At 33.7% G+C, this 26747-nt stretch overlaps 4 protein-coding genes across 5 annotated transcripts in view; 2 read left to right on the top strand and 2 right to left on the bottom strand.

Moving 5' to 3' along the window:
- Nucleotides 1-26747, top strand: part of LOC127861225 (uncharacterized) — a 323777-nt gene that overhangs the window by 163448 nt on the left and 133582 nt on the right. The window lies entirely within an intron of this gene.
- Nucleotides 1-26747, top strand: part of LOC127861230 (uncharacterized) — a 235241-nt gene that overhangs the window by 74912 nt on the left and 133582 nt on the right. The window lies entirely within an intron of this gene.
- On the bottom strand, nt 833-4475 carry LOC127861228 (golgin subfamily A member 6-like protein 22). Its single transcript, XM_052399645.1, has 4 exons — nt 3829-4475; nt 3049-3117; nt 2271-2376; nt 833-1099 (listed from the first exon to the last, which is right to left on the bottom strand). Exons 1-4 carry the CDS (start codon nt 4305-4307, stop codon nt 842-844), a joined length of 912 nt encoding a protein of 303 aa, XP_052255605.1. The 5' UTR covers nt 4308-4475; the 3' UTR covers nt 833-841.
- LOC127859666 (uncharacterized) lies at nt 4330-12904 on the bottom strand. The gene is made up of 5 exons (XM_052397171.1): nt 12754-12904; nt 11217-11292; nt 9478-10225; nt 4474-4706; nt 4330-4333 (listed from the first exon to the last, which is right to left on the bottom strand). The coding sequence occupies exons 1-5, from the start codon at nt 12902-12904 to the stop codon at nt 4330-4332; spliced, it is 1212 nt and encodes a 403-aa protein (XP_052253131.1).

Genomic DNA, 26747 nt, shown 5'->3' with positions numbered 1-26747 from the left:
CGTACGAAACGTTGAAGTTCTAGCTTGAACATGAACATTGTTGTATTTCAGTACCAGTTTATGTTTGCATTTTCCAAAAAGGTCGAGCCAATTAAAAAATGGCGGCGTTAAAAACAGAAGGCGGACATTTATGAACGACATATATTTTTACAGGCGTACCACGTGACTTTAATTTTAGTGAATACTTTTTATTTTTCAACAAACATCCTCAACAGAACATAAACACTTTCTATTCAAATATGCGAATTTAAGTCAAAAACGCATCACCTCAGTTCAACCAAGTTAGCATCCTGAGTTCACACATAATGTACAATATTTAGCGGAACTGTGTAATATCTTATTCATGCAATAATCAAATCCAATATATTCTGAAAAAAGTTCATGTATATTTTTCAATAAGAGTGTTTCGTGAAAAAAGTATTCTTCTTACTGACACGATGCGTTTACTACTTTATCTAAACGGTTATTTTACGTACTCTATTCATGCAGTAACCAACTCCAATATATTCTGAAAATGTTTATGTATATTTTTCAATATGAGTGTTTCAGTGAAAACAATTCTTACTGACACGAGGAGTTTACTACTTTATTTAAACGGTTATTTTACAAAATGGCACAATCGAACGAATCTATATTCAGTAGTTGGTAAAAACATTTTGAATAATTTTGCTTTTATTGAGCTATAGATAAAACTTCATTCTTTCAATTAAGACAGATGTAAGAGCATATATTGCGTACGAACACATCTGAATTGAGTAGTTTGTACAAAACATTTAAACAACGCATGGTGATACCAGTATAACTCCTTACCTTGTAGAGAGATAATAAGAGTTACAAGAAATTAAAACAAAACATCATGTCCATTAAAAGCAGAACCGTAGTCCACTGTGTCAGCCTCCTCAGCATTCACCGTTGCCAGTTCTTGCGATCTCTCCTCGAGTTTTATTCGGAGCTCTTCCAGTTCCTGATGTTTGCTGTTGAATATCTGTTGCAGCTGCTCCTTTTCTGTTCCGGCCTTTTTCAAATTGACTGTCAGTGTGGCGATAGAAGAGTCACGCTCTTGCAAAACTCGCTGTGAGGCTTCTAGCTCTTGGCTCATCTGAATATCAGGGGCGTTTTAGTTTAGGACCTAGTATGTAACATAGCAATACGTTCTTTTGCTAAACTCAGAAGATGAATTTTGAGTTTCAAATAAACTGAGAACCCGGAATTTCGACCAACGAAAACTCTCAAATCTGTGTATCGGCTGTTTCGTGTATTCTTGTTCAAACTCAGGTGAATGCAATACTGCTTCAGCAGCTGGGGTTTCAGTTCTTTATATTGAGTCGTTAACACAAAAAAACAAACATTTGTGAACACAGAGTTGAGCATGATGCTGAAATACTTTTACAAGATTAGAATAAAACTCAAAGAGGAGCCATAATTTAAAGTTAAACACACTCTTGATACTAGGCTCAATGATATGAATTTAGAACCAATTTTTACAATACCCTATCCTCTTAAAGATAAATAAAGTTGTTTTAGCTGCATTGCATCGAAAGATTCGGTCTTATTTGAATTTCCCTCTCCTTGGAAGAACCAGTACTTCCTGCTCAAGTAAGATCTTGAGAATACTACCCAAGTGGTAATCGTATCCGAAAGCAATTGGACATCATATCAAATCCAACGGGTTTAACTTTAACTCTTCATTCAAATAGACCCATTATAGTCAAGAACGTTATGTTTAACTACTTTGACATTAAAAGAAAGAAACATGTTGAAAACAGAGAGTATCACACACCTTATGCTAAGGAGATGTGCTCTCTAGATGTAAACAGAAAGCACTGATATAAACTATCAACATTGGTGAAGATAAAGACAAACGTTTTGTCTTGGGAAGCAAAAAAGATTAAATGATATAATTGATATAATTCATTGAAGAAAGGCGCACAATCAATTATTTTCGTGAATTGGTGGGTTATTGAAAAAAACGTGTTCATAAACTTGAGATAATATTGGATGAAACATAAGCGGTCGAACGACCGAAAGACCAATCCAAACCGTCTTCCAATTAAAAATTAAAAAGGTTTGTCATATATAACCTTTGATGTTCCTATATGAAGGGTAGATAATGACAACGGTTTCCTTGGAAAAGCACACCCTAACAACGTACCACACAAGAACAATAATTTAATTATTTTATGATTTAAAAACATTGTAATTGATAACACGGGTAGGATGTATGTTATAAATGATAATTAATATGTTTTTCAATCTCCTTCAAGCCTAACCTGCCATTGTTTCTCTAGCAATACTTTAATCTGTGTCCCCTGATTGGTTAACATCAGCTCATGCTGCATACGATCGTATTCGGCTTTCTTCAATGACGTCGATAGCCTAGCGTATGAACAATATTTTTATTAATTGTTTTGTTTGATATTGTGTATAAGATTTTATCCTACGGCTGAATGATGTTATATAACACAATAGAAAATACGCCGGATAAAGATAAGGTTTACTAAACAGGTTGCTTTATTCATCTGTTTGTTCTTAAATTTGGATTTAAACATGCATTGAATGTTTTATTTTCAAATCAATGTACCATATATATATAAAAGTGGTAATTTATCAATCCAAATACCGCGTTTCTTTTATATTCGTTTAGCTAAAAAGAAAAATCTTAAACCGAACGGGAGATGTTAAGCTTCGTTATGTAAACCTTTCTTCAACACGTCTGATTAAGTGAAGTACACAATCACACTAACACAGTTATTTCTATTTGATATTGGTAACTCGCATAAGTAATTAATTTTAATTGTTTCCCTGTTTGTTTGGTCCCAACAAAATACAGTGATTCAAATGGAATTTCAATGACTCAAATTAAATTCGTTTCTTGATATTCGATGATGGAGATTATCAATGAGATGCACTTATTCAAACATAAAACATTTTTAAAAAATGTGAGCAAAAATAGACATTGTATTAAACTGCACTACATAGTTTTAACATCCAAGTACGAGTCTGTAATATTTTTTACATACCATTCATAAAGCTTTTCTGGAAACTAACCTTGCCAGCTCTTCGGCTTTTGGGGCTTTCTCTAGTAAAGCTTCCAGTTTCTTGATTTGTTCGTTGTATCTACAGTTAAATGGATATTTGTGATCATCTGAGGCCCTTGGTTTACTCGTATCTTAAATCATGTTCATAATGAAAAGCAAAAAAGCATAATTGACAGGTAACCTGGATATCTAACATGTACGATTGTATACTTCATACTAAAATGGAACCATCTGTAATAGAATAGATGTTGTGAAATTGAGAATTTATACCCAAAATTGACTAACAACAAGCACTGTCCTAGTCAGTTTGCTAAAAATTACCAACAGGAATTTATTAATATGTGAGTAACCATATTTAGCTCATGCTTTATGAGAACGTTCAAATCGGAAAGAGTATAATATGTTTCTACTATGTCAATACTTAAAAGTTATCACAAAAGAAGGTACACTCTCTACGTTTGAAGTTTCGGTCATTTATATCTTGTAAAAGGCTAGTTTAACTTTTAAAATGTTTTATCCTTTTTGTCGACTACCGTAAATTTCCCGATCTTTTCTTGATACACAATCCTCATTTTCCTTTCAAAATCGTATAACAAAATATAAACATTACATTTCAAATTGCTTCTCATCAATACTCGTGTACTATGAAATATTACATTTTTTTACAAGAACAAAGAACCAAACAACACCAATAAGTTGCATTTTTGAATAATCAATGTTCATTCCATTCGTTCCAAAAACAACAAGCAAACAGATACGTTTAAATCAAATAAAAGCATGTACATATTACCTTTCTAGTTGTGTCTTATCAGCTTCAAGCTTTCCAATTTCGGCCTCGAGCCTGCTAATGACGATCTCCTTGTCCCTCATATGTTTGATTGTCTTGTCCAACAACAACCAAATATTCTTCTCCTTGTTCTTGACCTCTTTAACCTTGGCATGAAGTTGCTCCTTCTCAGCTTTCACCTTTGCCTGTTCTCGCGATCTCTCCTCGAGTTCTCGTCGTAGCTCTTCCAGTTCCTGATGTTTGCTGTTGGATATCTGTTGCAGCTGTTTCTGTTCTGTTCTGGCCTTTTCCAGCTTTGCTTTCAGTGTGGCGATTGGTTTTTCAAGTGTATGTAGCTTCTCTTCAACGGCACTCTTTTCTTGTATCAATTCATCCAATTCCTTTGCAAGTACTATCTCATTATCTTTACAAGTTTTTAATCGTTGTTCAAGTTTGTGCAGCTTCTCTTCTGCTGCGCTCTTTTGTTGTATCAATTCATCCATTTCCTTTGCAAATACTCTCTCATTATCTGTACACGTTTTTAATCGTTGTTCATGTCTATGCAGCTTTTCTTCTGCTGCGCTCTTTTGTTGTATCAATTCATCCAATTTATTTGAAAGAACGCTCTCATTATCTTTACAAGTTTTTAATGTTTGTTCAAGTCTATGCAGCTTCTCATCTGCTGCGCTCTTTTGTTGTATCACTTCCTCTAATTCCTTTACAAGTACTTTCTCATTAGCTTTACATGTTTTAATGTGTTTAAGTCTATTAAGCTCCTCGTCTGCCGGAATATGTTGTTGTAACACTCCATCCAATTGTTTTGCAAGCACTTGCTCATTTTCGTTACACGTCTTTAGTGTTTGTACAAATATATGTAGCTCTTCTTCTGCTGCATTCAGTTGCTGAATCATTTCAGTAAATACTTTTGTAAGAATCATCTAATTTTTTGTGCAAGATTTAAGGATTACTTCTGTTGATTGATTATGCATTTCTCCCAAAATGCACAGCATAACCGTTAAAAATAACAAATTATTATGATTATAACTAAATGTATGCAGTATTAGTAGAATACTGAATTTCGGGTTCAAACAGATAAATACTTACTAAATAAAAAAATTATTTACATAGCCCTTTTAAAAATAAAGATACATTTTTCCTGATGTTTTACATGTAATATTTATTCAATTGTCTTAAAAAAGGGTAATGTACCAATTTGACACCTTTTTACAATTTATATACACGAGTTGTCGTCAATTGACTTGCTGGTGTATAGCATAGAAATACACGTATATCAACATTGTTATGTAAAAAACATTGGAAAATAATCATTTAAGTGTACATATTTAAAGTGCCAAAATATTCACACCGTGATAAAACAGCCCATAAGACACTCCGAAGTTTAGCATTATCCTTAACAAGTGCGTCATATTTGTTCAAGATTGTAAAGCGACCGGTCTGTCTTTTATATACTGGACAAGTGCCAACACAAAATATTACAATTTGATGTTGTCTATCAGGCAGGCTTTTAAATATACTGGACAATTAAAAAACATACCAGTTGGTGTTGAAGGCTTGTAAGTAAGTATGTGACTGCTCTGAATGCGGATTTCTGTCATACAACTGTGTTTTATTTATTTAACCATTTTATATAACAATACACTATGATATCGTATTAATTTTGAGAACAAATATAACTCAACTCAAAAACTATTAGCAGGAATACGTTGATTGTTATAAATACAAGTGTCTGATACATCATTTTCTGATCGACCTGTGTCTACTTCTATATTAAGGACATGTTCATTACACAAAAAATGGTATAAAGCTGATAGGAAATGGTAAAAAAGCCAAACAACTGATTTTTTATTGTCTACAACGGTCTCCAAAAAGAGGACCATGAAGATCATTGTTAGCGAACTTAAAAAAAAAACTGTAGTATAATCTTCTCGGACGACGAAATAATAACTACTTGTTGTTTAAAAATTCAATATAACTGGACGGGCCATAAATCGTTAAGAATACCTAGTCGACAAGACTAAATATGGTTTACTTTTAATATTATTCATATTTAATTATATATATATATATATATATTTTTTTTTTCATATTTAATTATGTATATATATTTATTTATTTAAACCAGTAACCTATTATTTGATTTAAAAGAATTGAATGACGTTATTTGATTGTATTGAATGTTTTTCAATCTGTGATGATGACACACGTTACAAAAAGAGTATATATTTTTAGTTTATATCACTTTAATATTTTTATATTTGGATTATTTGTTTTTGTTAATAAATTTCTCGTATAATCATATTTGAGAGCACCAGCATAATCATTTATACAATTGCATGTTCCTGAAATTCTTTCTTGTGTGATTCGTGTGTCCATTAAAGTCTGTATAAAACACATGTTTGACCAATAATGGTATTTCAACTCTCAAGTGTTAATTTGAACTTTTATGTAGTTTCAAACGCGACTTGTCTTAGCATAGATGCAGTGTTTAAACGTTATATAAAATCCCTTGATATATGTCTACGTTATTTCGGAGACATGTATGCTACCTCACCGTTACAATTGACCTTTACGTGTGAATTTTACTTTCAAAGTAGGGCCACGGTTATTATCAGATATTGTTTAGATAAACACCCTGAGCAAGTTTCATTCAGATTGAGTAAAAAATGTCGCCGCTAGAGTTTTCCTATGATTTGACATTATGACCTAGTTTGCAGACGCAAGTGAGACCGATTCAAACTCCAACTATATATTTTCCAAATACGTATTCTGACAAGGTTTGACTTAAATTGGGTCAAAATTATGTTATCCATATCGGAAACACGTTTTCTTTAAAGATTTGACATGTTGAGCTAGTTTAAGAACGCATGTTGACCTCTAGAGTAAACACGAGCTAAAACTTTCTTTAACCACTGTGTGCTCAAGTTAACTAAAAATAATTCGTTTTTTAGAAATCAAATACATATTTAGCATATTTATAAAGAATTAAAAGGTAAAAGCAAATTGACTGTGACCTATCCTAATGGTTTGAAATGCTCAAAAAACTAAAATGCAACCATAACCAGTAAACAACATTGTACACGGCTAACGATCTAAATAACACAAACAAAAGCTTTCAAACTTCCCAGAGGGTAAGACGAAGTCACTTCTTATATACACAGATCAAATAAAATGATCTTATTATCAATATGCAGTTGCAAGGGAGTGTATAGCTATATTTAAGGTCTTGAATGGTAAAGTTCTGACGCCAAAACAAAATATCTAACAGTCAATGTATGAAGGTAAAGCTAGAAACTGGTATATTTACCTAAAACGTATATATAAGATAACAAACGGTAAAAATCCAGAAAATATATTAGGAGAAAAGAACTAGAAATTATGAATGCTACAACGTGGATCGTGAATAAAATATTGCATACACAATTATAGGGTGCTAGTGTCGTTAGTATCTGAAGTCAAATAAATCGATAAGAGGATACGTTGTTCATCATCATAATCATCATCAACATCATCATTATCATCATCATCATCATCATCATCATCATTATCATCATCAACATCATCATCATCATCATCATCATCATCGTCACCATCATCATCATCATCATCATCATCATCATAAGCAGCAGCAGCAGCAGAAGCATCATCACTAAAAACAGCATCACATAATATTACTAGCTAATTAACACAGTCTGGAGCCAAACTTTTGAACAGACTCGAATCATTTTCGAACTCAATTGAGATATCATTAAAACAATTAATCTGATGAAGTTTAATAAAACATGATCAAAGACTGTGCATTAAAAGAATTAACTATGATTCAATATAGCAATTTAAGAAATATATCCCGCCCCATGTCAGCCAAGTTTTTAAATGGGCTGAAACCATTAATGAAATCAACCCAGATATACATTGAACACATCTTCTAAGTAAGTTACATGAAGAGCTGACTTAAAATGTCAGCTCTATAATGTTAGCAAGCTTTTTCTTTAATTAGACCTGTTGACTGAAGTTTTACCTCATATGACATTGTTTCAATGTCGGCCACGATGTCATTAGGACAAGTGTTCTGACCAAATATTTTCAAGATTTAGATAAAATGGTACTTCTAGAGTCTTAATAAGGTTTCAATAAAGCCATATACGAACAACTTTGTTTTACCATGGTTTCCATGTTTTTCAGCAGACACAAATCTATTTTAAATTCGGCCGATTTATAATTATAACAAATGTTCTGACGAAGTTTCATCAAGATTTAATAAAAAATATTACTTTTAGAGTGTTAACAAGTTTGTCTTGCTTGTGTCCGAATATGTGTTTGTACCTCACATAATTTCAAACTCGACCATGACATAATTAGGACAAATGATCTGACCAAGTTTCATAAAGATTGGGCTAAAACTGTGATTTCTAAAGGGTGAAGAAGGTTTCACTATTATCATACGAGGAACATAGGCCTTCTCCCTGGCGGTTATATTTTTCAAAGGACCAGAACCACTTTTGAGCTTAGCAAAGATATCCTCAGAACAAATGTTCTCACCAATCTTTAAGAAGATTGGATTAAATATTTGATTTCTTAATTGTGAACTAGCCTTTTAAAATTCCAGTTTCAAACTTCATCAAAATTTCATTGGAAAAATGTTTGAAAAATGTTTAATTAAGACTCGAAAATTAATGTGGCCAATTAAGTGTTAACTATGAATCACTATAGCCATGAAAGAAAAACTGTGCCGAAGATATCATTGAAGATTGAACTAAACATGTGAATTATGGAGTGATAACAAGGTTTAACAATAGTAACAATCGGGGAAATGGCCCGTCCAATGACTACAAAGTTTTTCAAGTTACTGGAAACATTTTCAACTGAAGCCGAGATGTGATAAGAACAAACGTTTAATCAGTGTTTCATGAAGATTTGACAATACATATTACTTCTTAAGCATTAAACAGATGTTTCTTAAATTGACATAGTGACCTAGTTCTTAATACCGCGCGATCTTGTTTCGAACTCGGCAAGGATATTAGTATGTGTATGTTCTTACCAAGTTTAATGATTATTAAACACAAAGTTTGGCCTGTTCAGTTTGTACAAGGTAAATTTAAACGACACTCGTCGCAAGATCTACACCGCAAGGCAGACAAATGCCGATTACAAGAGCTCACCATGAGCACGTTGTGTCCAGGTGTGCTAAACTTATCTCTATCTGGAAATTTTATATTAATATTTTTATATTTTCACAAATGAATATACCCGTGCATTTATACATTTTATGCGTTCACAAAATAATTGAAAAAACAAGATCACTTTGGCATGAACATCTACGTTTCATGGTGAGGCCATGTTTTACATTAACTGTTATCGCTTAATCGAAATGTCGATGCTGTTTGTTACACAAACTGAGGACATGTTTCCTTATGTCATAAAAGTAGTTCAAAGGGACATACCTCACTAAAATTATCAACGGGCATAACCATCAAATAATCTTAAGCAAACGGACTGCCCGATATATCTTTGTTTGCGAGGGTATAATTATCATTAAAACACGTTGCACAGCATATATTAATCTGTTAATCACATCAAAGAAAACAAAAATCGTCAACTCACCACTATTTGTAATGACAAATTATGAAAAATACCAGATACGGTATTACTTACATGTCCATCACAACCTGCATTGTGCTCAGACTGACCCGCCACACTAAACACATAGTTACTGAGTATATTCCTTCCTAGATTTTCCAGTCTGTACAAGTACTGCGCAATGTCAGTGTTAGCATGGTATGTGACTGTCTTGCTGCTTTGTACCCACGTCCATTTACCAGATAATTTGGACAAGTATTGACCAGTATCTCTAATAGGGTGGTCTAATATTAAATGTTCAAGTTTATCTAAGTTCTCCTCCAGGCATATGTCAACCTGAAGTAATTTTTCCACGCATTTCCATGAAGCTATAAAGAGGAGTTTCTTCTTATTCTTATCACTGCTGTACTGTAAAGCTTCATGGAGAAGTTTTAGTTTAGGGTAATGTATAATGCAGGTGTCAACACCAGTCTTGAGAGAAGCTTGAAGGTTTGACCGTGTGTGTTTAGTTTCATTCGAAGTATTTTTGGCGATTTCACCCAAAGTAGAATGTTGCGCTTGGTGCATTTCTTCTATCATGTTTTGCTCAACTTTAGGTGTTTTCTTCAAAGATCTCACCTCAATTTTGCCTTTATAGGAATGTTTCAGTTTGTCAATTTTGCGTTCTTGTCCCTGGTATGAATCATTCAAAATATTGATGCTGGATTCACAGCGACTCTTAAGCTCTTTCAATTTAACCGCATTGATATGAAGCCTTACGAACAGTTCATGCACGTCTGATGTATGCTTCTTTGCTGAGTTTAGTGTAAGCTTAGTGCATTTACTGAAAAAAAGATGGAAGCATAATAATAAAATGATCATAGCATTAAACTTGTTGCTTTACATTAACCAAAACATATATTACGCCTAAGCTGTGACACTGTACATAAACGTATTAAGTGATTACATTTCGTACATCATGCTGTATCCAGCTTTATGCTGGATATATTAAATACTTATTTTAATTTAAATTCGGACTCTAAAAAATCTTAAAAGCTTACTATGATGAGCTAAAATACTTATGTTACTTATGGACTTAGATAAATTACATACATAATAGAGAAATGCAAACATATTAAACAATATGTCCTCTGTTGAAACCAGTAGTGAGATTAAACACAAGAATAACAGTTCTTTATGAAACATTAACAATATCCGTATCATCATAAAAACTACTTAATATTACACTATCATAGCCATCACTTTAAAACCTGTTAACATTAAAGAATAACAGCAACCTAAAATTCTGATGAAAGGTCCATGCAAGTTTCGTGCTGTTTTGAACGATGATTACTTAAATACTGTTTACAAAGTTTAACTATAGCGATTTAAGGAAAACTGTCCCGTACTTACGGCCATGTTTTTCTACGGTCCACAACTATTTTAGAACTCAGTCAATGTATCGTAAGAATAAAGTTCTGAGAGAGTTTCAGAAAGATTCACGTTATAATCCTGTTTGATTCAATCGACCAGAACAGTTTTTTTAACTCAGCCAAGATATATATTTAGAAAAGGGGTTCTGGGAAAGTTTCATCAATATCGGACAAAAATGTGACATCTTTAGTGTTAATAAAAAGTCACTTTTGCCGTATGAGATAAACTGCCAACTCGCACGCAATGAATCTATTTTTGAACTAAGCGGAGTTATCATACAATCAAGTGACCTCAAGCGTGTTCAGAAACGTTCATCTTTAATTTGATCATGTGACCTTGATTACAATTTCAGGAAAATATGTTTCGTGTGTAGAGTGTTTACAAAGTAAATGAAGACGCACGACATACAACGAATGACGGAATGAAGGTGAGCAGCAAAACTCACCACGAGCATGTTGCGCTCAAATGAGCTTAACTCTACAGCATGACCAATTGGAAGAATACCAAGTGTATTCATTGTTTATCATACCTACCATTTAAATACTATTTTTGCACCAATACCAGTAAACATATGACCGACCAAACCAAGACACATCTGAAGAAGTATATCCACATGCACATGGAATGCAAGGCAGCTTCATCAAAACGCTATCACTATCAGAAGGCTTACGCAAACTTTATTTGATAGGCAACGTAATGTCAGAGAAGATTCTTGCAGTACACCCAGCTTAATACATCCTTATATCTTTGTGTCGTATTTTCATCAGAATCCCATATAACATTTTATCAAACCGTGTATCATTTTCGATATGCATCTAAGTCTAGCGTATATGGTGTCTAATAAATGTCTGGAAATCTCCAATACTCTGATCAAATGTTCATAATACATATAGTCATACATTTGATCAAGTTAAAAATAAGAGTTTACGTGTCGGTGTCGCCGTTGGTCTAATAATAGCTTGGTCATTATCTTTTTTTGTCGTACCCTACTGTGATTTACAAACACAATAGTCATTCTCATTTTTCATGTAAACATTCAACAAAAAAGGATGTATCCACCTATGTCATAACTACTTCAATAAACGTTCAGCATAATTCACACACAAAAAAAAATGCAGAAGCTATACGAATGGTAAGTATAATTGTATGACATACATCTTGTTCTTTGCTCACAGTGCAGTAACACTTTTCAGAAACTTTTTGTCTTGATCAAAACAAACTCTTAATTGTATTTTAAGACCAAAATGAGTTAAGATTATATCTCTGTTTAAAATAATTTATTTATACAACATAAGATCTGACAAAAGATCTCTGCGTGCTTTTCAAATATTACTTTAAGAAGCCCTATTGTTTAAATTCGCCAACTTATGCAGTGGAAACATTCACTTTTAATTGATTCATGAATCTTGAAAGTTATTATTAATTTGTAACAAAACCGCAACGATGCGTCATGGGTTCGTATTAGTTATTATATTGTTTTTAATATGGAAGAAATGGCAATATTGTATTTTTATTCTTTAATTTACTAAACACAATAAAAATGATACAATACACTAAGGATTTTCTTTAGTTTTTTATGATTTCTGATGCCAGCACGGTTAGTTAATTCAATGGAAATTGTGATATTATTTGAAATTTAAGAAACTTGCAAACATTATTGTATTAACACAATTTTAATATAAGCCATCAAAGCCGTAGAAAAGGATGGAAACTACGAGAGACTAATAGAGCCAGTACCACAATCTGCTCATCTGGCCATTGCTCGGTGAAATTATCAATAATTTTTTGGACCTAAGCGGTACTGGTATCATCGTTGAACATGATTGCTCCTAAGCATTTGACGCTGGTTACTTATTCCAGATTTTTGCAATTCATGGTGAAAACTGCATTTGTGTTTCTCGTGCTGTTTACCATGATCTTCGACTTCTCAGTGCTGACCTCCATCCGTATGCTCCTGCTCTTCCATTAGAGTCTGTTGGTCACTGCTGGTGCCACCCACGTTTTCTATGATACCAACGAATCTCATACTGAAGATCAGACTGTCATCTTTGGGAATGGAGGTGCGATAGTCGTTTATGGTCTCGTGCATTAACATATCAAGGAAAATATTAAACCGGTCGGAGGAGAGCGGACATCCTTGAAGAACACTCACTGATGTCCTGAAGAAGTCACAAATTTGTCCGTTGAGCAGTAATAATACTGCTGACGTTTGCGTATAGTAATTGGATGACTTGTATCAGCCCTTCGTCAATGTTGAATCTTTTGCTGGATAGAACTCTGAGTGGACAAAGTCTTTTCTGAGCTTATTAAACACGGTATAGAGAAAATGATGACACTATACCAAAATAAATGGAATGAGAAGAAGTGCCCTAAGGAGTGAATCCAGTTACTGGTCATCCCCCAACCAAAAAGGTAACCTCAAGCTGTGCGAGAATAACCGCACCTTCAGTCTCATCAGCTTTATATAACTCAGATGAGCAAACAAAACAGTCGCTTAATTGTTTACTTAGCAGTAAACACTTTGATACTTTATTTTGATTTAATTTGATATCAGAATCAGAATGCAAATTTAAAACGTGCGAATCAAAATTTAATTAAGATCAGTTAAATAAAAAAACAACATAAAGTGTCTCCGTCCATGGGGCATTACCATTGTCCATGATTACCTGACCTCATATCCATCCCAAAAGTAGGATGGGGACCAGTATAACGCATGTATTTATTTCCATAAAACATGTCTTTTAATACTACAATTTACAGTATTAATTTTGTTCTGTTTTTTTCACTGCGTCCAATTCCCAATAGGGAACATTATTAACGTTCCACTACAAACGTTTTGCGTTTTTAAATATGCTTGCAGCGTTAACACAAACATATTATAAATTTAAAAATAATCAAATCATAATACAAAGTCAATAACACAATTTGAATAATTACGTGTGTAATCTACATATATATATATAATATTAAGTGTGTAATAAACATATATATACAATATTAAGTGACTGTATATTATGCCCAAGGCCTCATATTCCATAAACCTCAAATTAAATCCGAAGCTCTGATTTCATAAGAGAATAGTCTGACTATTTAAAAACTGTTGTATTTTAATAATACCTGTGACTAAAGAAAACACAAGCAGAGCAGCACAGCTGACTGTGGTCCTTGCAGAACATGTCAATTCTTGCATTAGTGTGTATTGCACATATTTGTAGAAAATCCACCACGTCTTTGGAAACCGGCCATTTCCTCATATCCTCTTGGCCAAATGTAATATGTTTACTAAACGAGTGATCATGTAAACCACTGCATTGTCTACAAAAACACTGTTGACATTTTTCACAGTAACACACTGAATGTTCAACAATATTCTTTTCATGGCAGGATGTACAAAGGAAGAAGCTAAATCTGATAGAACCAGCACCAATAAATGGCAAAGAATATGTTGTCATTTTGATCACAAACTTTCAATATACAAATATTAATCACTTCAAATTTACTTAAATATCAGTATATATTCCTTTGGTGATATGCAATAGTTTACAGCCCAGTGTCCTCCGTGAATCTTTAAACCTCAATGGGACAAAGATAATCTTTAAATGACTACTATCGTTAAAATACCAGTTGGTTAAGTCTGCAGATTTTCAACTTGCTACGTCTGGAGACACAATTATTGGTAGATATAAGAGCGTCACACAGGTTTAAAGGGATTTGTAAAGAAGTGTATGTCAATACAATTGCTTTTGTTTGTCAACCAGGTAGAATTAAAATTATAACAAGTTTATATGCAGTAATATGGAGATACTTATATACTGCAATAGATGGTCTTGGAGAAAACATAGCACATTGATGTATTCTATGTTAAAATATGCATGTCCATTTATTTTTTGCTAAGTATCTTGTGGAGCTTGTTTAAAATTGAATAAGAGTACGAATTGAACTTTTTAAAAACAAACCTCTTTATCTAATGATGGAAAATACTGAAAATACTTTTCCAAGTAAGAAGTAACAATGAAAGCATTGTTTAGTTGAGTGTGTCGTTCAGTTTCAGGTTAAAGTTTGTCATAATGAATAAACTAGCCCGCCTAAAATCTTCCTTGTTACTGAGAACACTAATTGTTATTAACCAGTAGTTAAAGTGTGCATTCTCGACTCTGTATTGAACCTATAAAGAGCAATGTACAAAACATCCTACTCCAACCTGACTGTTTAAAACAGCAAAATTATTTGTTTAAAGATGACATAACCCAATTTCCAACAAAAAGTTTGTTAATAGATTGAACAATTTCAAACATAAATGTTGTAAAAGCAAAGTTGGCCTTCAGACTAAAATCTGCAAACAAAATAAAACATTCCTACATAAAAAAGATAAAAAATGTGAAAAATAAAAATTAGAACACAAAAAGTTAATTAAGAAAATGAATCCATTCAATTGATTATAGAATAGTCTCTTAACAAGTAAGTGTTGCTTTCAGCCCGTATCATACAGAACTAGAGATGTGACAAACACTGATCCCGCGTGACACATGTTTGCGCATGGAAATATATTGTCCAGATACACATGCATACCAAATATAAAAGCAATATCTGAAGGGACACAGACGTTATGAGCCTTTTTCGAAAAGTGTGACGCCGCCGCCGACACCGCCAAAAAGTCACACCTATAATTTATTATGTCACACAATAATACTGAAAACACATGTATTCTCAATGTTGAACCATGTCTTATGAAAACAACATCAACCACACTTATTTCCCAATTTTAGTCAAAACGCTGCAAATGTTTCCAATCCAAAGGGACCTGGCCACATTTCCAAAATGGTGAAAAAAACATAGACGTTACTAAGGACGGTCTTACGGACTGACAGTTGGATGGACAAGTGCAGTGCTAAATGCCTCCCAATATGTGGGCAAATACAAATAACAAAAAGGTCATAATTTTTACAAAAAAGGTCATAACATATCTTTTCTATATGATCATATTTACATGAAGGTCATTCAACTTAAAAGATTGAGCAAAATTGGCTAAGAAGTTTAAGAGGAGTTTAGTACACACTTTTGAGGCCTATATAGTCCATAGAAAATCAAAGCGCTGAAGGCAATAAAGTTGTTTGCAATTGCATTATATTAGACGCAATTCATTTTTTCAAAATTAATCGCAAGTTTAAAATTTGCACAAGTCATTCAAATTTATAAAGAGTGAGTCAATATTTGCATGGATGCGGCAGTTATCACGTGTATCGTACCGAAGAAAACTGGCTTGAAAAACGTGGTATAAACCTTAGTTGTTCGCAAGCAAACAACTAAAAACACAGACAAAGAGCAACAATACAACTAATACAGGTTGCATACAAAACGCACCTCTTTATGGTCAAATAAACATCCAAGACTTTAAGCTGAGAAAGTTTTTGACAAAATCAGGCAAATCTTAAGGAAGAAATGAGTACACAAAATATTTGGGCTTATATATAATAAAAAAATATACAAAGGGTCATAATTCTGTCACAACTGGTTGCAGCCAAAATGTCTTTACATGTATTTACGATCATCTGCACACCAATATATTTCAGCTTTGAAAGTTTGAGCATGATCCACCCACAAGATGAAAACACATTCTTGATACCGGACACGGATATAAAATGTATTGTTATTAATTAAACAACAATATACTAGGTATACAACCCAATTATTCAATTTGAGATTGAAAGATTCGATAAGTATATGTTTCATTTCCAGTAAATGTCATGTTATCGCCATTTGAAAAAACAACAACAATAAAATGTCTTTCAATGAGACAACTGTCAATAAAATTATAAACGATAAACGACATGATGTTTGCCATAAATATACCCGGTGTTTTTTCAGTATTTTGGGAAGGGGGCCAGATCCCTTTGGATTTGGAAGTACCGCATCTTATTTACTAAAATTTTGTAATTAATGCTATTAATTTCATGCTTACAACTACTGTATAACAGATGATAAAAGTGATTTCAATATAAATCGAAGGTTTAACTTATAGGGCTCGATTTGGGAATAATTGAAATGTTAAGACTTATACAAATCTTTTTTGGAAGATTTCAATTTTGGACTTTGTACCCTAACATAAATAATAAGGTTGCCGCTATGTAGCGGCAATGTAATGTGGCTACAAAGCCGATACCATTGTGTGTAGCCACAACTACTAGCCAGAAAGTTGCCAATAGTTGCCGCTAGTGGCTACTTTGTGGAAATCTTATGGCTACTAGTGGTCGCTAGCGGCTCTTATAGCCAGAAGATGGCCGGACTATATTATTGTATCAAATAAGTGCAATTATAAGCCAGACGGTAGCCACAACCAATACTTTAATATTAATCTTCAAACCACAAAAGGCTTATAGTAGGCACTAGTTACTCTTAGCAGCCAGAACGTGGCCAGAACATTTTTTGCGCATTATATGTAATTTACATGCTCTCACTTGCGTCCTTTTTCAAGGGAGCTACCTCTTATAAGCTTACTTGCGTTTCACGCTAAAATAGAAGGCCGGTTGTGTTTATTCAATCCTAAAACAAAATGTTCGGTCATTCTCAGTCTGAATTTATGTTTAAATAGTAAAGTGTTGGATTTAATAATTATCTGGGATAATCAGGTAATATACGCAATATGTGAAAATGTGTGGAAGTGGTAATAATTGTAGTTTGGTTTTGCTGTCGTGTAGATTGTCTACAAATGTAAACAATGACCACGGTACCGTTTTACTAAGCTACCTACGCAATTCGTTGACTTACGCACATATTTTGAATTCAGTACAGTTCCTTCAAATTTTTGCTTCATTTAAATTTGGTATATTTGAAATGAAATTCATAATATAATCTTACATATAAGGTAAAAATTAATTTTCCTAAATCTAAAATAAATGAATTTCAATTTTAAATTGTTAAAAATTGATTGATTTCACTGAAAATGTTCACACACCAAAATAACTGTCCAGGGCTTGTGACGCTTTAAAGGGCTTACACAAAATTATTAATATAAATATACAGTTGGTATTATATTGAACTGTGTCATATTGGACATGTTAAATATTATATGTTTAATACTAGAACCTGTAAAATATCATTTGACTTTAATAGTTCACGAGTTTTTAATTTTGGGACTGTCTTTAACTCAAAGCCATTATGCTACACCTATATGATACTTATTTATTTATAAATTCTAATTATCACATATTTTGAATATTTTGAAGGTCTCATTTGGGAACAAGAGGGCCTGAAAAGCCCAAAGTCGCTCACCTGAGATAACAAGATATTATTAGGACAAATCTTCTGACCAAGTTTAATGAAGATCTGAAAATAAACGTGGCCTTTGGAGTGTTAACAAGGTTTTACTATAGCCAGATAAGAAAAAATGCCCGCCCCCTGGCAGCCATGTTTTTCAGCCAACCGACATCATTTTCTAATTCGTCCAAGATATTATGGGGATGAATGTTCTGACCAAGTTTCATAAAGATCGGACAGTAAATGTGGCCTCTAGAGTGTTAACAAGAGTTCACTAAAGCTATATAAGGAAAAATATCCCGCCCCTCGGAAGCCATGTTTTTCAAGCAAACATAATTATTTTCGACTCATCCAAGATATCATTGAGACCAATCTTCTGACCAAATCTCATGAACATTGGACAATTACTGTGGCCTCTAGAGAGTTAACAAGGCAAATGTTGACGGCTAATGACGCAAGACGTGAGACGGACAAAAGATGATCACAAAAGCTCACCATGAGCACAACCGATGAGCACGTTGTGCTCAGGTGAGCTAAAAATATATACTTTTTTCAATATGGAATTGGCCCCCATACCGGACCCAAATTTTAGCAAAAAAATAATACCATAGCAGGACAAATAGGATTGGTTATTTGTCTTCTCTGCCCCTCATATTTGCACCATATACACTACATTTTTTCGGACAAAAATACCAATACTTTATTTGATAGTAACTATATCATTATGAATAAACTGTAATGTGAATAATGCAATCATAAACCACCCCATATTTAAATCAGTGAAATACCTGCCCGTATTTACACCAGAGAAATACCACCCCATATTTACATCAGTGAAATACCACCCCATATTTACATCAGTGAAATACCACCCCATATTTACATCAGTGAAATACTACCCCGTATTTACACCAGAGAAATACCACCCCATATTTACATCAGTGCATTGCCTCCCCATATTTACATCACTGAAATACCACCCCATATTTACATCAGTGAATTACCACCCTATGTTTTAATCAGTGGAATACCACCCCATAATTACATCCGTGAAATACTGACCCATATTTACGTCAGTGAAATACAACCCTTTGTTATATATATATATATATATATATATATATATATATATATATATATATATATATATATGGAAAGACCATCCCCATATCTACATCAGTGAAATAGACGTACCACCCCATATTAACAAATGTGAAATACCATCCCCATATTTACATCAGTGAAATACATGCACCACACCAAATTTATATCAGTGAAAATAACCTCAGTCTTACATGTTAATTTATTGTGGAGACCTCTAGCTCCTTATCATTCTAATGTTTTATCTAGTTCAGTCTTGTTTCATTTTCAGTTATTTATGAATTGTTGTCTCTGACAATTATAATTAAATGCTGATGGGGCAAAGTGTTCTCCATAAAAATTTGAGAAGCCAGTAATATTTTCAAAGGAGTCAGCACTCCAAATCAAATGTAAATATGCGACTAAATGCTTCCATTATTTTTTCATTTTGAAATTACTTAAACACTTTAAATAATCATAGCTACGCAAACATCAATTATAATTATGGACTTAACATCGTGCGCCTTGCAGATATTGTTAAATATTTGCGTACTAATGTTTACATGGAATTGGCAGATGCCAAAAATCATGAACATGCGAAAAACATAAACCTGTGCGCAATTCTATCTGCCATTAATTTGCTCAATGTATACAATTATGGTAAGAAATCTAGGTCAAAACCTCGGGATAAAACAGCTACAGTAAAACAAGAGGGTCAACACACATCCTTGTTGATTGCGAGTATTTAGATAGTGGATAGGTGGGAATAGCAGTTTATTAAGATTGCATCCGTTTTCTGAATAAGTGCCTCTTGACTCACTTCATAGAAAAAAACATGTAGAATGTATTTAAGCAAAAATCTTACCCCATCACTGGCTTGTCATGATAAAGATACATAATTATGTATATTGAACACCAATTATACAAAGTTCCTTGTGAGATGGAAGGTTGTTGGTAGTGAATCAGGACTTTAACCCTTTTATGCCTAGCGTCTAGAAAAAACGCCTTGGCAAACAGCATACACCCAGATGAGACACCGCATGATGCGGCGTCTCATCTGGGTCTGCGCTGTTTGCTTAAATGAATTTCTGTAAGAACTATTCCAAATATAGAAATAAATAAACTAGACATCCCTTATTTTGGAAATAAATTGATCCAATTTAGAAGGATGGGAGAGCCCACTAGGCATAAATGGGTTAAAAAACATCATCATCCATACCACCACCATCATCATCTTCATCCTCATCAACACCATCATCCTCATCATCATCATCATCACTACCAACAACATAATCATAATCATTATTATCAACATCAACAACACCATCATCAACATCCTCATCCTTATCCCCCTTATCTTCATTATCATCATCATTATCATCATTATTATCATCATCAACGTCATCATCATCATTATAAACATAATCATCATTAGCATCATCATCATCGGTATATGTTCTTTGGAGAAGATATCATTTCAATTTATTGAACAAGTTGAAGCCAATTTGTGTCATTTATTATCTGTCTTCCTTTTAACACAGATGAACTCCACGAAACTCCACAAAATCTATGTTGGTAATATTATTATTGAAAAAAATGTGTACAAATATTCTTAAATTAAATCGATTGTGAAATCTCAATGTTTGAATATGTCATCAATCCACATGCATGAATACATAATTTTCTGTAAAATCATAGTATTGAGCGTATGTTTACAATGTTTAAATTCTGCTATGTTGATATGACAGAAAAGGTTGCATTTTACTCTTAAAGATCCATATGCTTGACTGATAAAAAATTAATTCTTCTTTAACAACACTATTGCCAAGCAGTAGCCCTATACCGGTGAAACTCCACCATTTTCAATTTTTTTAATATATTTGTTGACATAGCAACATTAATTCTTGACGCAGTAACAAAATAAAAACAATCAGGTGCATACTTTTCATATTGCCATCTGTCCATGTTTCAAGTTTCATGAAAAAATATGAAGAACTTTTTAAGTTATCGCAGGCTTCAGAAAAGTGTGACAGACACACTGACAGACTGACAGACATAACCCAAACCATAAGTCCCCTCTGGTTTCACCGGTAGGGGACAATAAGCATTACACATATCGAGGGGTGAACGGAAGACTGTTGTTACTCATATCAAATAAAGAATAAGATACGACAGTTTTCCGTTCAGCCCTTGATATATTGTTTGTTCTTTTTGTTATACTGCTCTATTGAATAAGAGCATTGATGTCAACGATTGCCCTTGGAGTTGATGTCACACACCTCTATAAGTCCTTGTTATCAATCAAAGCGCTGAAGGCACTGAAGTTGTTCGCTATTGCATAATCTACATGTAAGAGACAACTCAGTTTTCAAAATTGTGGAATAACTTTGAATATCACAAGTTTACAATGAACACAACCCATTCAAATCTATAAGTGTCTTAACGCAAAGGTCCAGATGTGTGCGCACTGTTTATCCGGACATTTCATGTGATAGAGATAACTGAGGCAGAATAACAACAACATGTCTTTGTTGACGTTCTGAAAACATTAAAAATAATATGAACATTGTAAAATGAAAACTACATGTAGTTAATATAAAATAAAATTTGCAATCATCATCATATTAAATAAATATTGTTGGCATATCAAAAACCTATCACACTTAGAATATAATTTCAAGATTGAATTCCTTTTACAAAACATTTTTTTTGACACAACATACAATTCAAAATATACAATAAGATCAAAGATAAAATTAAATGAAAAATATATCTGCGAGCAATAGTTTTTACTCAAGAATAAGATAGTCATAAAGAAAGCGCCGTTCACGCTTACTTTGCTGTTGATACATTACTTGTTACACTAGTAGTTCACACAGTGTCAACCTTACCAACAGTATAGAACACGTGTGCGTTTTTTTGCGAAGATGTTTTACCCAGCTTAACACCTTAAATGACCTCGCCATAACGCCGGCAGGCACAAATGAATACATTTGAATACATTTGTTTAGGCTAATTCTATAGGCTATTGTATAATCTTCTTGCGTTATTTATAGTTAACTGGTAGTTACATGTACCCAGTAAAATTTTATTACCGAATATACTGAAAATATGAAAAGTTAACAACTGTTTTCAAGTAATGTTATAAACCAGTCGTGATATTTTAATCAAAATATAATTATTATTGTAAAAAGATACGGTATATGAGAAATGTTCTTTTTTTCGTCAATTGATGTTATGGGTACCGTTAAGTATTGTATAAAGCGTAAATGATGTTAGATTGAATGCATGAATTTTAGTTAATCCTTGAAAGTGAAAATGACTAGAGAAACCAGCATAAAAGCAAAACAGTATTCGCAGGCTGTTCAGGTGTTATGCTGTTTCATGCTGATCAGTATCTGAGGATAACAAATCCTTTACAACTCTAGTAAGATAGGTCATTCATTAAATTATACTTTCTTATGGACCACAAAAGCGTCAAAATACGTATCTTCATGTAAGAAGTAAAGGATTAATCAAGAGATTGAACTCTGCTTTAGTTTGAGCCCAAAATATCACAGCGTCAACAGCAACATGAGGTAAGGGTGATGTGGGTGTGTTGATAGCGTTCAAGGACGACATCTTTGCAAGTAAGTAAGATTAGAAGAAACATTATTGATTTTATATGGAATGTGTCTTTTTGTGTGAACCGTGTAGAGATGGACAGATGGATTAATCAATTTGTGCCTCCCACAACAGTCAATGCCGGGGCTGCATGATACAAAATAATTTGTGTCTACTGATATATATATATATATATATATATATATATATATATATATTAATTTTAGTACTAGGCACATGTTGGTGTCACGATTTTGATCAACGGAAATAACCACTGATGAGAAGCATCAAGCAGATCTGGTAAACGGAAGGGCACACTTAAATGTTGACTGTGGAGAATAGATAGCTAAGTATTGATATTATGTACATCCTAGTTCATGCAAACAACTACAACCAAATTAAACACAATAAAGAGTTTACAACTGTACAGTCATTACAGATAATCACTAAATAAATTTATATTGATTCGCCGTTCAGGGTTAATACAAACAGGGCGAATTGTTATCAGAGAGCACAAGTTGGACTGCAACATTCATGCTTACAAGAAAAGCCTAGTAAAGGCAACATTTATGTTATAAAATAATCTACAACATAACATGTTTGCGTATTTGAATACAATAACCTTAAGGATGTTTTTATAGGTTGTTTATATTTGTATCACAAAGAAGTTTTGCCTAATTGCTCCAGATGTATATTTTTTTGTTAAAAACAATAAACCAAAAAGAAATGAAATGAAATACAGTGTAGTTAAATGACATTGTATTAAATCACAAAAATAAGGTCTATGCCCTGATTTTTTTTTTACTTTTTAGCAATTAAGCAATATACCAAAGGGAATATAAAACGCTGCCATTTAAAAAACTCAGATACGAACAGAAAATGAACGTAAAACCAAATAAATACATCACTATCAAAACTTATTTCTTGCCATGACTTAGTTGCAGAATGAAGCGAACACATTGACCTGATTGCTTGTATTATGCATCAAACGCATTTACATGATTGTATGATGCAGCAAACACATTCATCTGATTGCTGTTTGATGCAGCAACACAGTTGACCTGATTGCTGTGTTATGCAAAGAACACATTGACCTGAGTGTTGTATTATGCAGCAAACACATTGACCTGATTGTATGATGCAGCAAACACATTTATCTGATTGATGTGTAATGAAGCAAATACATTCAGTCTGATCGTTGTATTATGCAGCGAACACATCGATCTCGTTGTTGCATTATGCAAATAACACATTGACCTAAGTGTTGTATTATGCAGTGAACACATTGACCGGATTGTATTATGCAGCAAACATGTTTATTTGATTGTTGCTTTATGCAGCAAACACATTGATCTGATTGTTGTATTATGTAGCAAACACAAGTCAGTGATTATTTTCCTTCTTTGGACACCCAGTCCGGCAAACGGACCCGTTCCCAATGACCTACGGACTCGTTCCCAAAATGAACCGGACCCGTCCCTAATTTCCGAAAAAATACAAACAAATCCCAATCAAAATTGAGTAAACAATCCCCGAAAACGCCAACTTGACGTATTTTGAGACCGTTTGAACTTGCGGCAGATTTGACTTCTCAATCATTAACTGGTATAAACATTTAACGTTACATTCGTACATTAAATACAGTACAGCCAACGCGGAACAAACATATTTCGCGATCCGCGGCTCCAAGGCGAAATGAGTCAATGCAACGTCAGGCGTTGAAGTCGTGGCAGTATGCGGCGGCAAGTCGCATTTTGCCGCGATTTTCTTCGCATCTGTCCGCCGAGACGTGCCGATGCTAGCAGCGATCCGCGATATAACGCCGAGTTGATGCGCATCGTGAAATAAAAATCTTTTTAAAATGATTAGTTAGTCAAACAAAAATAAAAGAACAATTATACTTATATTTTAAATCATAATAAATTTAATGTATCTATTACTGCATACTTACTATTTTTCCCATCTCTACTCATAACCCGATAATCCCGCATATTCCAGTTTTAAAGCAAATTCTGGAAATATTTACGATAAAAGTTCTAATAACTTTCAAGAAATACAAACAATCGCCATTTTTCTTAAGTGTCAATTAAACTTTGGCATTTGTTTCTATTTAAATATGTGATGAAATAACAGTTCAATTGGGCGGTTTTTTTCCACTGAAAACGCGTAAATCGCCTAACGTGATGTTCATGTTTTTATACAACACAAAATACACCTACACTTTCCATGTGACGTTTTACATGTCTGCATATTTTTTGCGCGCTTTTTATTGACACAAAGGAGACAAAAGATAAAGCACTGTTTATTTGATGCTAAAATTTAATTGTTAATGTCGCGTTAGCATTAAAATTCAGAAGTGTGTTTCGAATTACAAATTGAATAATGCTCATTTGAGAATTATTGAAACGTGAAAATAATAACTATGAAAGTAGCGTAAATCTAGATTTCGACGCTAAACAAATGTACATGTAGGTGTATATCTTTGCACTCAATCTGCCGCGAACGTATGCGGCGGATTTATTTCGCGAAAGTACGCGAGGTTAATACAGACTCGGCGTCATTGCGTCGATCGATGCCGCGTGCCTCGGCGATACGCCGCGTGAAAACACGACGCAGCCGCCGAGTACTAACATTCTGGCCGTGGCGTGACCGAGGATTATGTTTGGTCCGCGTTGGCTGTACTGTAAGTATATGTTATTGCAAAATATAAACTAGTCTGAATTTTCTTACGCTTCTAGCAATATTCACCATGAGTCACAATAGTAAGTATTACAGAAAGAAATTAAAACATACCGAAGTCAAAAGCAAATCGTTATGCGTTGTTAGCTTTGTAAAAAAAATCATCAATCTGCACAGACAAATGAAACAGACTCGGACAAGGCACACTTAGTGCTCTGGTAAGGCTATGTAGCCTGGGGGTGTCTCAGGACTCTCATCAGCCCAGTAAGACACCATTCTTGATATATTTAAAGCAGATAAAAACAGAGAACTCTTTAACAATCTGTGTTCCGTTAGCATGTTGTTGTTTTTGCAAGACTGTGAATAAAGGTTTATGTTGCTTTCCTGTGTCATATAAAGATAAAACAAGAATGTGTTTGTCAGAAACACTATGTCCCCTTTTGCGCCGCTTTGATTTAGTTTTTTTTTACCTTTGACATTGAAGATAGACATTGACCTAAACCTTATACCACTCAAAATGTGCAGCTCCATGAGATACAAATGCATGCCAAATATGAAATTGCTATCTTCAATATAGCAAAAAGTATTGCAAAATGTTAAAGTTGGCGCAAACCAACAGACCAACCAACAGACTGGGCAAAAACAATATGTCCCCCACTATAGTGGTGGGGGACATAAAAAGTTAAACAAAGTCATTAAAATACCATTCTTCAAAAGGTACCATTCAAAGCTTGGTTTTCCCAATTGGAAGTTTTCGAGACTTTTTCACAATTTGGTGGTTTCATGACCTGAAAAATTCCCAATGGAAAGTTAATACCGGGCCCGTTCCCAATTGGGTAAAAAAATCACTGCACTTTGAACTAATAATTTAGTAAATCAGTTGTATTATACTCAAACATATTTGCCTGATTGGTGTATTAATTTATGCAGCTAACACATTGACCTGATTGAGTTGTATTATGCAGCAAATGAACTGACCCGATTTTCAAAATCTCAATTTAAATAGGTTTATGTTAATTCATAATTGTCAAGGCTGTCCGGTTAGTGCAGTGGTTGGTACATGCATTTCTCACTTCTGCAACCTGAGTTCATCCCCGTTCCCAGGACATGTGAGTTTAGTAGGTGATCTCCATACCAGACATGTGGATTTCCTCAGGACACTCCGGTTTGCACCCACAGCATAAGACCACACCAAAACTGAATAACTTTTAGTTAAACCTAAATACACATGTAGCTGGAAAATGAAGCTTTAAATTAAAATTAGTTTCAACTTTCGTGAGTCTAGTAATCAAATTAGGTAGGAGCGCTGGGACACT

The sequence above is a fragment of the Dreissena polymorpha genome, chromosome 15 (assembly GCF_020536995.1).
Source record: "Dreissena polymorpha isolate Duluth1 chromosome 15, UMN_Dpol_1.0, whole genome shotgun sequence".
Taxonomy (NCBI): Eukaryota; Metazoa; Mollusca; class Bivalvia; order Myida; family Dreissenidae; genus Dreissena; species Dreissena polymorpha.
This window is presented reverse-complemented; position numbering and strand designations above follow the sequence as displayed.